At 33.6% G+C, this 18,294-nt stretch overlaps 1 protein-coding gene across 2 annotated transcripts in view; it reads right to left on the bottom strand.

Moving 5' to 3' along the window:
• Positions 1-18,294, bottom strand: part of LOC145246583 (protein VAC14 homolog) — a 470,245-nt gene that overhangs the window by 402,670 nt on the left and 49,281 nt on the right. For both annotated transcript variants that reach the window (XM_080108197.1, XM_080108198.1), the window contains exon 5: positions 15,682-15,789. In XM_080108197.1, the coding sequence (XP_079964323.1) occupies positions 15,682-15,789 (108 nt within the window). The remainder of the gene's footprint in view (positions 1-15,681; positions 15,790-18,294) is intronic.

Raw genomic sequence — 18,294 nt, 5'->3', positions numbered from 1 at the left:
TTTACATAATCTGTTCATACACACCGTAAACACATATGTAAATTAGATGGCAATATAATAAGATAATATAGTAGTAAGAGGCTTATTAGTTTTATGCAAGAAGATATTTCTTAAAACATATTTCAAAATTTGTGAACTTTTGAATGAAATCAAAATGGATCAAATTATAGTAATATCTGCAACACACAAGGTTACAAGTAATCTAGTCTCATATATATATATATATATATATATATATATATATATATATATATATATATATTTATATATATATATATATATTTATATAATTAGAATTAAATAATGATTATTCTTTATATCTACAGACACTAACATTTAATGCTTACGCAATCATCAATGTAGGTCAGGAGATTCAAACCCAGCCACAAAGTCACCTATGACTCCATCTGCTAAGCTCTTACCTCAGGGCCACTAAACAATTGCCACAGGAATGAAGGAAATTAACAACTTAAACGTCAAATTCAAGTGCAGATATTAGACAATCTAGAGTGTTCAAACGAGCAGAAGTCATGAATGTTGAATAAACACTAGTTGATTGCCTTTTAGTTTTTATATCCCAATTTATTTATTTATATATATATATATATATATATATAGTAAGTTATAAAATATATATGGCGATTAAGCTACACTGAATATTCCGCATTTCATCCACTCTAGGACTCTTCAGGCTGAAGAGTCCTAGAGTGGATGAAACGCGAAATATTCAGTGTAGCTTAATTGCCATATATATTTTATAACTTACTAACTATCTCTACCTATATATTGAGCACTTTTGAAGTAAATACTTAAAGTTTACGCATAAATTTATACTTTCGTATATTAATTTTATGTGAGTAAATGAAGTAGTTATATATATATATATATATATATATGAGAGACAGAGATCCAAAATACTATATTAAAACATATTTTGAGTAGAGCAATCCAATATCGAATACAATAGTAGAGTTACTGAATTAATTTAGAATTCTTTTTGAAATGAGTAATTTGTATAATTTATTTTATTTAATTATTTGTGGACTGTTATACTTATCTTCTAGTTGTTTTCATGACGTTTCGGACAATTATTCTTCTGTTCCTATCTTGACGAAGGTGGTTAACAGTGACAGGATAGAAATGTTAAATCTCCAAACTGCATCCACAACAATTACTGCCTTCCATAGTTGTCGTCGTCTTACCATGGTTTGGCCAACTAATCCTCTGACTGGCTTTGGCTGGGATTGAAATTACTACCTTCCATAGTCTGACCGATTTTGGGTGGGATTGAAACTGCTACCTTCAGACAATGCTCACCTGGAATCATAGACATTCCGCATCTCTATCCACTGTGCCATGGGTCCGTTGGATTTTTTGATCTTATAAATCCACATTTTTTTATATTTGTTCTTCCAATGGTCCGTACCGATTGTTATATTTTTTAATTAACTGAAATTCTTTTTGAGATGAGTAATTTTTATAATTTATTTATTTGTGGAATGTTATTCTCATCTTCTAATTGTTGTTTTCACGACATTTCGGCCAATTATTCCTTTGACCTTCGTCAGGTGGTTGACCACAACAGGATAAGAATGTTGAATCTCCAAACTGCATCCACAAAAATTATTGCCTTCCATAGTTGTTGTCGCGGTTAACCACCTGACGAAGGCCAGAGGAATAGTTGATCGAAACGTTGTGAAACAACAAATATAAAGATGAGGATAACAGTCGGCAAATAAATAAATAAAATACAATAATAGAGCCTCAAAATAAAATATGATGAAAGATTATAAAAATGTAACCATGTTTAATTCATAGATCTCACAAAGTTTTGTAAGACCAAAACATGATCGCATCTATACAGCCAGACACCATATTTGATACTTATGACATACGTAAATATATATAGCAAAATCAACCTCTCCACAACAAAGCCTAATTAAGTTTGTAGACTTTTAATGAAGGATTCAATATTTTTTCAGATAAATTTCACTTTAATTAGTTTCATGACATTACAAAACACTTCAAAATGTACCAATTTATCTTTTACATACTCAAGTATGCCAGACGTTAGAGATCAGTTGAGCACACCTCTGGGGATTAGTAATACGTTGAAACTGCAGTGAAATGTTAAGCGAACTACAATTTTTTTTATTTATTATGGAGATATATAAAACAGCCATCCACAGACAGTTGTTTCATCATCTACAATTTATCAGTGTGGCTAGACGCAGCAAGTATATTAACGAAGAGATTCAAACCCCAAATAAATGGCCACGTGCAATACAATCAGCAGTCAAGTACCAACCCCATCTGCATCAACAAAAATCGTCACAGACAATACAAGAAATTCTGTTTACACACACGCAAGTTCTGAAAATATGGTTCTTGTCCAGAATTATTCAAAATGGCAGGCGAAACAGTTACTTCTTGGATACTCATAAAATTTGATTTTCTTAATTAAAAATAAAACTACTTGATCAATTTACATGATTTTTGGAATATGACGTTTTCATTTCATCACGGGCATGTGTATCATACAGTTTTTTTTTAATTTTTATTTATTTTAATATAGGGGAAATTCTGGTCAAGAACCAAAAATATATATGGTAATTCAGCTACACAGAATTTTCTGTGTTTCATCCTGGTACAAATTCATCAGGCTACTTCAGCCTTTCAGGGATGAAACGTAGAAAATTCTGTAGCTAAATTGCTATATTTTCATAACTTACTACCTAGCTCAACTCATGTATTGAGCACTGTTGAAGTAAATATTGAAAACGATTGCTAAAACAGTCTACCTCCTTACAAAATTTTCAAAGGATACATGAAATAATACACATATATTATACATATAAGAGAAAGAAAATAAGAGATTGTGAGCAATAAAGAAAATATGAAAAAGATCGGTACCATAAAAAGAGAAAATGCAGACCAGAATTCATCAGCATTATCCAATAAATAAACGAAATCCATTTCAACAAAGGTTGTTCCTCTTTTAATAATATGTCTATGGTGGTTGAATTTTCTTTCTCTCAGCAAAAATGTAGACCTCCATCTTTGGACAAATGTTAAAGTGATCCATTAAAGTGATCATTAGTAGATATGGTGAGAAAATGGAGCAAAGTAAATTATGCTTCAAGTCAGTTTTCTTAAATTCATTTTTTTTTTAATTATAATCCTTTGGTGAATGAAGGTCAGGCATTCAAACTTTGAAGTTGGTGTATTAATGAGTATTTAAAAAACTATACATGGTCTTTTAAAGACATTTTTTTAAATTGTGTTATTTTTAAGGAAAAGAAAGTTCATTTTTTTTACATATTGAATAGATAGATAGATAGATAGATAGATGGCTAGAGAGATAGGGAGATAGAAAGATGGCTAGATAGATAGAGAGATGGATAGATAGAGAGATAGCTAGAGAGATAGAGAGATGGCTGGATAGATAAAGAGATAGAAAGAGATTGCTGGAGAGATAGAGAGATGGATGGATAGATCGATAGATATAGATGGATGGATAGATTGATAAGTTGGTAAATTAAAAATATAATCCAATAATTTTCATCTCATTGATTTTTCGGCTGTTGATATTCTCCAAAAAGAAATATTTACAGAATTCCAGTGAATATATTGATCAACAGAAAAAAATAAACAGTTCCAGTTAAAAAGTGGATCCACTTCACAATCATAATAAAAACAGATGGCCAAGGAAGAAAAAATAAAAATTTTCAATTCCTAAGGCTTCCCCTGTTTCCTAACAAATTGGCAACATTTTTTTTTCTTTTTTTGTTTATCCAATGACATTTCATGTTGAAACAGACTGAACACATATTTAATGATATTAATTATTCAAATTTTATTAGATTCATTCATAACTTGGCTTGTACCATTTTCTTTTTTTGTTTGTTTTCAACTTGCATAAAATGAATACAACCTAATGTTTTATATTTTAATAGACTAATCCGAAATATTAACAATGAACTTCCACAGGTTGGAGTAGTGGGAAAAACAATCAATAAATGTGTGTGTCATTATCACTAGTTTATACGGCAAAATCATGCTGACACACCAGTTCTCGCCAGATCACCAAAGTTAAGCAATGATGAGCTTGGCTAGTACTAGATGGGTGACCATTTAGAAAGGTTAGGCGCTATATTACCACACCAAGTCATAGAAATTTCTAGGTTAGTATCTGGGGGCACTTGGGGAGATGTATCCCTGAATCAAAATGGAAATCAACAGGAAACTACCATTTTTACTTGTCTTCCCGAGTTACCATGGCTCTATAATTTGGAGAGCTGTGGTCGCCGACCCTATTAAAAACAGTGGAGCTGCTGCTGCTGAGTTTATACCGGCTCTTTGATCCGTTGTTGGCACAGTATCTGGATACACTGTTCTGATACTTCTTCATTTTTGTCTTCAGTCAGTTAAGGAGAAATCCTTCTAGATTGAGGCAATTTTTTTTTTTTTTCTTGTCCCAATCCAGAATCTTGGTTAGCTGGATTTTCTCCACATTAAAAACTAATCCCGTGTTTAACTTTGTCGTTGTGGGGAGGCAAATATCAATTTCCATCTTCATCAAGCTGCTACCATTTTTATAGCTATTACAAAGAAAAAATATGCGAAGTTTTGTCAAAAGAAAATATGCTACTCAGTATTTTTACGAGAGAGTAAGTAACTACGATGAATGCATTTATGCAGCACTTTTAATATCAAAAACTTTTGAACATTTTTGATAAAAATAATTCACATGGGAATAATGTAGAATCGATTTTGTCTACATTTCATTTGACGATTACAAAAAAGTTTACTTAGTTAAAAAAATATATTCATGTAATGTTTTTTTATTATGTTTCTTTAAATTTATAAAACACATATCCTTCAGACTTACATGAGGTTCAAACTCAGATATTGATACTATAAAACCTATTGCCTAAATAATGTGTACTCAGCCTATTCCCTTTTTACCAGCACACAACATGTTTCTATTTATGTATGAGCAGATATACTCCCAAAACAATATAAATTTGAATAATATATGTTCTTCTATCATCTATCTTTTTCTTCCACATAATAAAATGAAGTTGCGTTTTTTTTTCATACACCTTCAGACATTATAGGAAAATAACAAATAACCGACCACTTCATATGCTAATCTGTTCTATACTCCAATTACCTTAAGCACTATGTGATATACGTATATCTGTACGTGATGTTGCGAAGCTAATCAAAAACCTTGATTCGAGTAAAGCAACTGGCCCTGATGGTATTCCAATTATAGTACTCAAAAAACTTCAACCTGAATTAGCGCCCATACTTACAAAACTGTTTAAACGTTGTCTTAAGGAGAATAGTTTCCCATCTCCCTGGAAAATCTCATCAGTATGCCCTGTATTTAAGAATTCAGGTGATCGCTCATCCCCCTCTCAGTACAGGCCAATAAGTCTCCTGTGCGTCATGAGTAAGTTGCTAGAATCTGTGTTAAATACAGAAGTAATCAAACATCTCAACAAAAATAACCTTCTTAGTGACACTCAATATGGTTTCCGTTCTGCTAGATCTACAGCAGATGTCCTTACAGTTATATCGCATAGGATTAGCAAATCTCTCGACGGTGGCAATCTTTCTAGGGCAATTGCTCTTGACATATCTAAAGCCTTTGATAGGGTATGGCATAAAGGTTTACTTCATAAGATCGCTAGCTATGGTATAGCTGGAAAAGTCTTCTCAATTATTAAATCATTTCTTTCTGATAGGTTCATAAGAGTAGTAGTTGAGGGGCAAAAATCAGAAGCTCACAGTATTAATGCCGGTGTCCCTCAGGGATCCATCCTGGGCCCAACTCTTTTCCTGATCTACATTAATGATCTTCCAAATCATATCCTTACATCATTTGTAGACATTTATGCTGACGACACTACCATTTATGGTACCACATCTAAGACAGTAAACGACCAAGTTCTCTCCAATTCTCTCTCCTCTGATCTTGAGCACGTAGTACAATGGGGAAAGAAGTGGCTGGTTACTTTTAATGCATCTAAAACCAAGCTTCTCTCTTTACATCATCAACATTCTAATCCACATTTGTCATCAATTGAAATGAATGGCTCTCGTCTTCAGGAGGCCTCAAGTTTTGACAAGCTTCTGGGCTTGACCATTACTCCTGATCTTAAATGGAACACGTATATCAAATATGTTGCCAAGGCCGCTGGAAAAATGGTGGGATCTTTCTATCGATCCAGTAGATATCTCACTGCTGATGCTATTCTCTACCTATATAAGAGCCAGGTACGTCCAAGGATGGAATACTGTTGCCACATCTGGGCAGGAGCTGCTAGAAAGGACTTGTCCTGCCTTGATAGAGTTCAAAATAGACTTCGTAGCCTCGTAGGAGATGTCCTTTTCTCCTCCTTGCAACCTCTATCTCACAGAAGAGATGTTGCGAGTTTGTCTCTGATGTATCGTTATTTTCATGGAAAGTGTTCAACTGAGCTTCAATCTATGGTCCCCCCTCGCCAAACTTTCACAAGAAACACTCGTCTAGCTGTAAACACTATCAATAATTTCCCCCACTCTTTATCTGTGCCTAAACCTAAACGTAGATTCCATGAACAAGGCTTCTTTCTTAGAACTGCACGCCTGTGGAATTGTCTTCCGTTTTCCTGCTTTCCGGCTGACTACAATATGGTTGTGTTCAAGTCTAAAGTAAATAAGTTCTTGATGAGCCGTTCCATATAAGTTATTAAATTTACCAAATTTTCATTACTAATGATTACTATATTGACCAATTTCTACTGTACACTCTTTAACCCTTATCCTTGAGTGGCCTCTGGGCCTTGATAATGTGGTGATGCCTTTGTAAAAAAAAAAAAAAGCACTCATGAGTGTTTCCAGAAATTCTTCATCCAGTTCATCCTTATTCAATATTTATTATATTTTATCCTATGTCCCGGATTCTCCCAAACAAACATTCAAAGATAATATCAACTTTTACTTGTTTTCATTTTTTTTTAATTACCGCCACCACCACCACTACCACAATCACTCTGTACTACGTTTCAGTTGTTTAAAAAGTAAACCAACATCAGTCAATCCAGAATACTTACCAAACACATAAAAATGAAATGACTATCATCTCTAACGATACATCAACTGTACAATAAAACCACAAATTTTTACATCGTTAACCCCCCCTCCTTTTTTTTTTTAACTTTTTTCTTTTTTTTTCTTTGAATTGATACTCTGATATTTCCTTATTTTTAAAATAGCATGACTATTTCTTCTTCATTAATTTTATTTATTGCGGACTATTATCCTTTTTTTTTCTTTTTTTTTTTTGTTTCACGACTTTTCTGCCAACTATTCCTCTGGTCTTCGTCAGGTGGAATTCTACGGTTCCAGGTGAGAATTGTCTGAAGATAGCGGTTTCAATCCTACCCAAAAGCCGGCCAGAGGCTTAGTTGACTAAAAACGTGGTGAGACAACAGCAACTATGGAAGGCAGTAATTGCAGTGAATGCAGTCAGGAGATTCAGAGTTCCTATCCCTCGCGGTTACTACCTGACGAAGGCCAGAGGAATAGTTGGCAGAAATGTCGTGAAATAAAAAAAAAAAAAAAAAAAAGATGAGGATAATAGTCCACAATAAATAAAATAAATAATACCCATCCCAATTAATTCCAATTAAAATAATATTTCTTCTTCTTCTTTACAAAGCATAGTGCCACTTTAACATATGGGGCTACTATTTGAGACCATATCTGCAGAGGCCATTATGTAGGGAGTTGAGCAGCGAGATACCTGTTCACATTATGTTTAAACCTCTGTAGGTTAGTACAGTCAGGGAAGTAGATAAACAAGGAGAGAATTCCAAAGTCTAGCAGTTTGAGGGGAAAAACTATTAGAGATGAAGGCCTTCCAGCATCTAAGGATGTCTATGGAGTAAGGGTGGGATTTTGCTGTTTATCAGGTTAGTCAGGAGTATTTACGCCGAGAGAGTACAAGTGCTACAAGTTCACTAGAACATGGGATAAATAGGCACAGACATGTAACATTGCGGCAATAGAACAGGGGTTGGAGTTTGGTCGACAGTGCGGGATCTCTTAAGTTGGAGACTCTTTTCTGGAGCCTGTGTAAAATTTTTTAAACTTATAACACAAGCAAATGTTCTAACTTTGCATGGAATACAGGAATATCAGAATGGATGTCATATCTTCCGAACCATCATTAGCCATGATCTAAATTATTCTTCATCTTTTCCTAGCACAACACTAAGACATTTTATACATTATTAGCTGGCCGCCTGGCATTGCCCGGTCGTACAATACACTTACATATGATATTTTAATTCATGCGGATTGCGTATGTATTATTATAGACTCATCCTCTATTTGTTATTATACATTACGAGGAATAAATAATTTGCACGGTGGACTAATTCGCAAAAAAAAAATTAAAAAATAATGATAATGTTGTTGATCAAATTCTGTCTGTGTTTGTTTACAATATCACGTCAGCTGATATTTATACTTGTCTTTCTTCTGTTATAGAAAAAATAGAAGAATTTTTACAGGGGAATATTTTATGTTACACTGGCCGGTGTAATGTAAAATAATCCCCTGTAAAAAATTCATCATTATCTAAAACAGAAGAAAGACTATTTTTAAGATTGGATTTTTTCGATTTTTGCAACTTATCGGACGGATTTCTGTACAAGACATATCTAAAAGCACTGCTAAACATATAAATTAACTTTGTGTGAAATTTGTAAAAGATAGGCTCAGCCGTTTCGGAACCTATGAGGAAGGAATTCACATGCACACAAAGTGACTTTTATATAATAGTAGAGATAGAGATATACAGGAATCTTTGATTGAATGTCAGAAACTCTGAACCGTCAGTAATAGTGAGCTAAATTATTTTATAACTTTTACAAATTTATTCTTTGTTAATTGTTTCAAACAGGAAAAATTTCAGCTTCCTTGCCCCAGAACATAACAGATCATGTTATCACTGAACTATACAATAACATTATATTCTTATATATTAAATTTTCAATTAAAAGCCTTTGACTTAGTTATGTTGTATAATGAGTGTATATATGTCAGTTGTACGTAATGAGTCTCTTTATCTTGTGAACGTGTCATCTATTTAATTTAGGAAAAAATAGGAGCTCGGTTTTGGAAACATTAAAACTGACTTTTTGCCACCTTTTGCCACATTGCACCACCAACTGGTCAAGATCGGAGGAGAGAGACTCGGAGAGACCTTGAACATTACTGGTGTTTGAAGCATTGTTATAGATGGTATATGTCGATGGATGAACTCAAAATGTTATTTGGGAGATCATTAATGAAAATAAGGAAGAGAGTTGGGCATACGCCAGTATCGATACTTTAAGCACAAAACTTCTGCCTCTCAACAGCTACTTGTATAAACCTATCAGAGAGAAAAGATTCAATGTTTGAGGAGACATTTCCAGATGTTCCATAGCTGGAAATCTTATTAAGTAGACTTTTATTCCAAACACTATCAAATACCTTTGATATGTTAAAACCTATTGCTCTAGAGAGAAAACTTTCATTGATAGTTTCACTGATTCTATGTGAGATTACAATCAGTACATCAGCTATAGATCTCGCAGGATGAAAACCATATTGCTTGTCGCTGAGGTAGTTGACAATTTCTCTATTTAACATGGATTGAAGCAACTTACTCATGACACACAGAAGGCTAATTGGTCTGTCCTGAGATGCAGAAGACCAATCTCAAGCATTTTTAAATACTGGACAGACTAAAGAGGTGTTGGGAAGCATTTCTTCTTTAGACAACAATTGAACAGCTTCGTAAGGATGGGTGCTAGTTCTGGTTGCAGCTTTTTGAGTACTGCGACCGGGATATTGTCAGAACCAGTAGCCTTGCTGAAATTAAGGTTCTTGAAGAGTGTGGCAACATTTTCAACAGATATGTAGATGTCACTCAGATTATTTGCAGTCTTGAGAGGAAATTCTGGTGGAAGGTGGCTCTGATCGCATCGAGTATAATTTGCTGCAAAGTTCTTGGCAAAGAGTTTGGTTTTGTCAGAAACTTAAATTTTTTTTTTTTTTTTTTTTACAAAGGAATCACCACTTATCAAGGCCCATAGGCCACTCGAGGATAAGTGTCAAAGAGTGTACAGTAATCAAAGGGACAATACCATAATAATCGTTAGAAACGTAATTTTGGTAAATTGGATTAGAGAGAAAGAGAAAGATTATAGTTGCCAATGATTTAAAATGATTTAAAAGCTGTAAATACTAAGATTAACAAAATTTTATGAAGAGGTTTTAACAATCAGTTTCAGAAAAAAAAAAAAAAAAAAAAGGTAAATACCTGAGAAATTAGTTGCCACATTTTTGTCCCAAAAGGAGATTGCATCAAAGACATTTTTTTTTGTTGTTGTTTTCGAAATTCAGTAGAAAATAAAAAAGATAGTTTTGGTCTTGAAAGTGAATGAACTTTCAACTCTTTGAATCATTCTGAGAAGGTAAACAATTTTGAGAGAGAAAGAGAGAAATAAATAGAAAAAGAGAGATAGAAAGAGAAAGAGAGAGGGAGAGAGAAGAGTGAGATAGAGAGGTTTGTGTTAAGACAGTTAACAATAAGAGACTGATTTAAATAAACAAACTAAAGGCGAATGGGACAAAATATACTTTAACCTGTTTTAACAGAAAAACACTCATCATCATTAACACCATATTCGGTTTAATGTCTGCTTTACATACTGACAGGTGTTGGATGGCTTTTAGAAATTGACTTCAAAACTAAACTTATCATTTTCTCCTATGTTTTCTTTACCCTTCCCCTGCTGACTGACTGCTACCTCAATTGCTCTCCATCTACTAACTGAAGAACTCTCATCCATCCTTTCATCATGGCCAAACCATCACAGTCTCCTGCTCTGAGCACATTTCTAAATCTAATGTTCAGACTTAATCTTCCTTTGATGTCATCAGATCTAAGCTCACATTACATAACCATCAGATCATTCTGATAGCATTTCTCTCAATGTAACACACTTTCTCAATCCTCAGTCTAACTTAATACATAGAATTGTGAATATTGGACATATTTTAAAGGTTATGAGGGTTTTTGAAGCATGAAAAACGATGTTACTTTTTCTATTTAATATTTTTATTGTTATATAAAAATAATGAATACAAAAAGTAACATCGTTTTTCATGCTTCAAAAAACCCTCATAACCTTTAAATCACTATCCTAGAAGCATACGTGGACTTTTAACATATATATATATATATATATATATATATATATATATATATATATTAAACAGCAAAGTCCACAAATATAATCAGATCTTTATTTGCATATTTTATAAATAGCTTCTAATGAATTAATATTCATTAATATACAGTTGTAATTTGCATTGTCATATTATCTTTCTCTCTCTCTCTATATATATATATATATATATATATATATAGAGAGAGAGAGAGAGAGAGATATATGCAATATTACTATCAGTAGTAAAACATCCAAGGTTGCTGGGATGCTGAGAACAGATACTATACTTGTATCCTAGCCAAAAGGTCAAGAAACCATAAATATGTTTTTATGGCAAAACATTTTTGATTGAATGAAAATAACCCCCCCTCCCAAAAAAAACAAAAACATTGATTTAATTTTTTAATGGAGTTGAATAATGATATGATATAAATGCGGGTGTACCTCAGAGGTTTATACTTTGACCTTTATTATTCCTAATATTCGTAAATGACCTCCCTGATAAAATTGTTTCTGAGATGGGTATATTTGCTGATGACACCATGCTCTATAACAGGTACAAGGGGAAAACGAATGAACACATATCAAAGGAAATAGCAAAGACACTAGAGGATGACTTTCAATCTGCAGTGGAATGGGGACAAAAATGGATGGTCACATTCAATGTTGCCAAGACTAAGCTTGTTTCCTTCAATAATTACAAGAAATCTTCACTACCATCAATAGCTATGGCTAAAGATACATTACTTGAAAGTACTTCTTTTAAACTCCTCGGCCTAACGTTCAAAGTGAACATGAGTTGGAACAGATACATTGAAAGCATTGCCAAGGTTGCTGCAAAGAAAGTGGGCTCTCTCTACTGTGCTAGAAAGCTACTTTTCGCTGAAAGTATCCTGTATCTCTACAAGGCCACCATTTGCCCATGTATGGAGTACTGTTGTCACATCTGGGCTGGTGCATCTGCTACTAGTCTCTCACTCCTGAACAGGGTTCAAAAGAGTAGCCATCCTGATAGGTCCTAAACTATCATCAAAGCTTCAACCTCTGTCCCATCGACGTAATGTTGCATCCTTCTGCCTGTTCTACAAGTATTTTAATGGTGAATGCTCCAATGAACTACAAACCCTCAAACCCTTGTACCCCTTAGACTAAATACCGACGACAAATCCAAGCAGCAAAATCCCATGGATGGCGTGATTAGTTATGGATTTCCAAAACAACTTTCTAGATAGATATTTACGACTAGCAGAACCTGTGGAAATTCCCCAGAATGAGAAATATATTTAATCAACAAATGTTTTGAAATAGTTTTTTGGGGACAGAAAAACCAATAACATTCAGCAAAAATGAGTTTATTAACATTTCGATGAAAATAGTGTCCATTGTATTTTAAATACAGAACTGAGCCAAATGCGATAAATTAATATGTATAATAAATACTCATACTATTGTGCTACATAGTTCGATACAAATAATAAAATCACATTGTAAGAGACAATTTTTAATTTATTCATTCAGTCCAGCACATTCTGGCAGACAATGTTGTTGATTTTTTTGCCCTGTTTCTTTCAAATGTTCCCTTTTTAACATAACGTTTAATCGAAATACTACAAGGCAAAATTATGACTTGCTTCCTCATACGATTACAAAATTGATAGCACTCACAACATTCATGTTATTAGCACGATTTCTTAACTTGGCCATATTCTTTTCTCTGCCAAATACTAAAGTGCATTTAGAGATGATATGCAATACAGATAGTTTCAAGTATTTCTTAAAATATTGACGATTTTTTATGTTTAATGATATAATTTGTAGTACAGATGTAGGAAAAAAAAATTTCAAACACTAAAATCTTGATTCTCTGTTTCAGATAAGATTTGTACAAGTTTTTGATATTTATTGTATTTTGCAGCATCAAGAGATTATTTGCAAGTGATAGAATTTAGCAAAATGGCTTGCAAAAAAGAACTAACAATAGATGAAAAAAAAACTACATAATTCAAGAAATTAGAAGAAAAAAAAACAAATTTCGAAAGATTTAAATAAGGATCATCAAACAATCAAGAAAATTTGTCAAATGGGAATGAAACTAAGAAAGAAAAAAGAACAGGCTGAATTCAGGAAATTAACTAAGTGTGAGCTGTCTCGTATCCGTAAAGAAGTAATTAGGAATCCAAATGCATCAAGTGTTTTCATATTTGAGGCAGATGGACGTCCTAAATTGTCAAGAAAAACAAGATGTAAAGCATTAAGGAAGTTTACTAATGTGAGAAATCAAACCCCAAAAAAAAAACTATTTTTAACGAAGAAACATAAAAACAGGGGAGGTTACTGTGGGCAAAGAAATACATGCAAACAGATTTTAATAAAGTTTTGTTCAATGACGAGTCAAGAATCCCACTTGATGAGCCAGATGGATGTGTGATACTATAAAGTGGACCTGAGGTGGACTTGAGTCACTAAGTGCTGAGAGGGGGGGGGGGGGCAATAGACAAAGGAACAGGAAACAATAGATACGAAGTAACAAACAATAAATCTCTAGGTATTTTTAGATCGAGCTTTTTAAAGTTGATAGGACAATAGAAACCTACAGATAAAACAGGGTAGGGCAGCTTCCAGTTGCCGGGGAGGGGGGTGGGAGACCTCAGATACCAACGTAGAGGATACAGTTAGTTGTCAACTAGATGCCCATTGCGGTGGATGGGAGTTGGACAGTTTTAGAGTTGACTGTGAAACAGAAATAGAGACGAACGTAACATTGATAGAACAGAGGGAACGCACACACACACTCACAAGTCCAACCGTCAATTATATGTGAAACATTAGCGTTTGTATTTTTCCTTTCTTTGTTCCACGATTTATTATATTTCTACTTTTGTGAAACCATGTGTGTTACCATTGACAGTCGCCAGCAAGAAAATGACGATCCGGCCGTAAGAAGAATAGTCGAATGAAAAATCTATGATACACGACGTTGAGAATTGGCGATCTTTCGGGGCCAGGCACGTCTGGTCACAGATGTGCTCGAGGATGCGTCTGTAACCAACGTGACTCGAAACATTTTGTTAAACGTCAACAAAATGGCGGATCCATCATGATTTGGGCTGGAATTATTAGCAATGAGATAGTGAGTCCATTTAAAGTTGAAGATGGCGTTAAAATGAGTTTTTAGATCATCATTTCTTTTAATGGTTGGATAAACAACCTATTGCTAAGATGTATGATTTTTATGCATCAAGTCACACATCAAAGTTTACAAAATCATGGTCAAAAGGAAAAGGGTTTTTTTTTTTTGGAGAGACGTATATGGACTGGCCTACAATTATGACTAAAATCCCATTGAGAACCTGTGGCGTATTCTCAAAAAATGTATCGCAATGGGAGGCAATTTAACAGCAAGCGTGATGTTTGGGAAGCAATTAAAGTTGCTGCAAATAATATATCAGCCTCTACAATTGTAAATTTAACATCAGATGGTGATAGGCTGGTGAAAGTTCTTGAAAAGAAAGGTCTATCAGTGAAATAAATGATGAAATGTTTTAATGTTTTTTGTTGTTGTAAAATCATGATATTATCTATAAAGCATCTCTACAAATTGATATAAAATATGGGAACTTTTTTTTTTTCCAAGAAAACAATATAATAAATGTAAGAAAATGATAGTTGCAAATAAACTATTGACAGTCGGATTAGTTTGTTTTGTTAATTATAAGAATTATTTTCAAGGCTAACAATTGTTTTTTATTTTTTTAGACGAGAACAAATCTATGTATACAATATCCAAAAGAATTCATAACATTCAAGAATTATTTTTAAAATACTTTATAATTTGTTATTTGCATATAATCTCTAGACGCACTTTAGGCTTGTTCTTTTCCACATTCTTATTGCAGTCACCCTTTTCAGATGCAAATTATATTTTAAAACCACAACTATCATATATTCCATGATCCTGAGAATTTTATTCTGTAATTCTAACTGCTTGAAAATGAGACTACATCAAATAGAGGTCACTCTCATATTCTTATCCAAAGTTGCCATATTGCCCCTTTTTTTTTTTTTAACAATTTGGCCTTCAAAAACAGAAAGGGAAATGACCGATCACCTAAATTCTTAAATACAGGACACACTGATGAGGTTTTCCAAGGTGTTGAGAAACAACTCTCCTTAAGACAATGCTTAAACAGCTTTGCAAGAATGGGAGCTAGTTCTGGTCGAAGCTTTTTCAGCACTATAATTGGAATGCCATCAGGGCTAGTTGCTTTACTGGAATCAAGGTTCTTGATTAGCTTGGTAACATCATGTACTGATATTTGTATGTTGCATAGAATATTTTCTGATACAGGCGGAAATAAGGGGAGGGGTGTGAAAGTTTGTTTGTTTTTTTTTTACTTACCCAGGAAACAACAAATTGACGAGCAAAAGAATTTGGAGTGTAAATACGGTCTCTCAATAAAGGAATAAAAGCAACCAAGTCGAACGAAGAGCTTTCAGTGACAATGTCCTGAAAAAAAAAAAAGTATATATATTTATTTATTTCATAAAGAAAATACATCTATATTTATTACATAAAAAATATATCTATATTTATTACATAAAAAATATATCTATATTTATTACATAAAAAATATATCTATATTTATTACATAAAAAATATATCTATATTTATTACATAAAAAATATATCTATATTTATTACATAAAAAATATATTTATATTTATTACATAAAAAAATATATCTATATTTATTACATAAAAAAATATATCTATATTTATTACATAAAAAATATATTTATATTTATTACATAAGGAAATAGGAATAATGAATAAATAATACTGCATTAACAAAAATATTTCAAAGTATAAATTAGGAAATTACTGTAACAAAATCTCTTAGAAAATGAATGATTTATTCACATCAGTCAGACTTGAGTGTCCAGTGGTTGAAAGTGGAAAAAGAGGCAAGAGACACACACACACACACACACACACACACAGATTTTAATTATTTATTAATTTTTAAATTCAATTATGAATAAATAATTAAATATTAGATGAAAATATAAAAGTTAAAATGACAAAATTACTATATTTTTGGCAAATTCCATTGTCAATTTCATTCAACTAAACTTTTTTTCCAAAAATTAAATGTGACAATAGATAGATTTTCAAATATTTGTAATTTACACAATTTCAAAAAGCACTTATGAAAAAATTTTATTTTTAAGTTTGGAGTCAGAAAATTTTGCAAAAGTACAAAATGACATTCTGACAAATAGTGGATAGGAAGTCATCCAAGTAAAGAATTTCAACTTTAAAAATTTTTTTAATTAAATAGTGTTTGGTGGGCATGTTTGCCTTTTGCAAGTGGGCCTAGCATGCAGTTGTAAACAGGATGTAAATTAGATAAAAGAGTTACAAATAAGTGGGGGGGGGGGACCTTTTCGGAAATAAGTATGGCTTACATGAGAATAGGAATCAATAGAATGAGATTCCATCCCCTCTAATTACTTTAACATGACTGGATATCTCCCACTCTGCCGTAAGGACTCTGACAGACATATGCACGGACTTGGAGTCTATATTCATAATACCCTCCCCCTGACTAGAGAAACAAAGCTAGAATCGGATGATCAAGCCTTTATGTGCTTTAGACTTAACATGCAACATAACATTAGCTACTTTTATTTTCTCTACCGCTCTCCCTCGACCCAGGACTGCACCATAATAAACAAAGTCTCCGACAGCATAGATACAGCACCTTCCCTCGACACTAGTACACAAGTACATGTATTTGGTGACTTCAACATCCAACACAGAAACTGGCTTGGATTCTCTACTTACACAGACGCAGCTGGTAGCACAATGCATAGCTTCTCTATATCTCACTCCCTATCACAGATGGTTACGTTTCCAACCCGTTTCCCAGACCAGCAAGAACAACACGCTTCACTTCTTGATCTGTTTCTGACCACAGTTCCCGATAATTGTATAACGAATGCCCACAGCCCACTTGGGAATGCTGATCATGCAGTGATAATGGTCAAAATTGCCCTAAACTCTAGATCCAAGACTGAAGAGCCATTGCTTAAAACAACGAGATATTATAAAAAGGCTGACTGGAAAGCCATCAGGTGTCTCATCAGAAATGCCCCATCGGGAAATATCTTTTCTCTTCCTGTTGAACAGTGTGCAAATGAGATCACTGAATGGTTCAAAATGACAATTGAAACACATGTTCCCACGCGGAAATTTTATAGCAAGCCACACTCTCCCCAATGGTTTACTTCTACTTGTGCAACTGCCATTGCGCAAAGGCAACATGCGTACCGCAGATTTAACCGACATAATGAATCTTGCTTTCCTGCCTACTGGAAAACTGCTTCTATGGTACTAGTTTTCAAGAATTCTGGTGAAAGAACTGACCCATTAAATTATTGCCCCATTAGCCTCCTCCCACATTTTGCTAAAATATTTGAGTCCTTAATTAACTAAGCTCTAGTCCATCACCTTACAGATGCTAAACCTCTGACCGACCAACAATATGGATTTAGGCAAGCCCGTACCACAGCAGATATCCTAACTTTAATCTCTGAACATATATACCATTCACTGGACAAAGCAGAGGAGGGTAGAGCGGTAGCTCTAGATATATCTAAGGCTTTGACAGGGTATGGCATGAAGGTCTTCTCAGGAAAATCAGATCATACGGTATCACTGGACGAATACTAAACATAATTAAATCCTTCTTAGATAAGAGAAAAATCCAGGTTGTCCTAGACGGTCTTACATCTAAACAATGATATAAATGCGGGAGTGCCCCAGGAGTTTATCCTTGGACTTTTATTATTTCTAATATTCATAAATGACCTCCTCGACAAAATTGCCTCTGAGATGGGTAATATGCTGATGACACCACGCTCTATAACAGGCACGACAGGAAAACAAATAAACACATATCTAAGGAAATGGCAGAAACACTAGAGGATGACCTCCAATCTGTAGTGGAA

The sequence above is a fragment of the Euprymna scolopes genome, chromosome 24 (genome assembly GCF_053919585.1).
Source record: "Euprymna scolopes isolate OS-2025 chromosome 24, ASM5391958v1, whole genome shotgun sequence".
NCBI classification, from domain to species: domain Eukaryota; kingdom Metazoa; phylum Mollusca; class Cephalopoda; order Sepiida; family Sepiolidae; genus Euprymna; species Euprymna scolopes.
The sequence above is the reverse complement of the archived record's forward strand: the minus strand, read 5'-3'. Positions and strand labels throughout refer to the sequence as shown.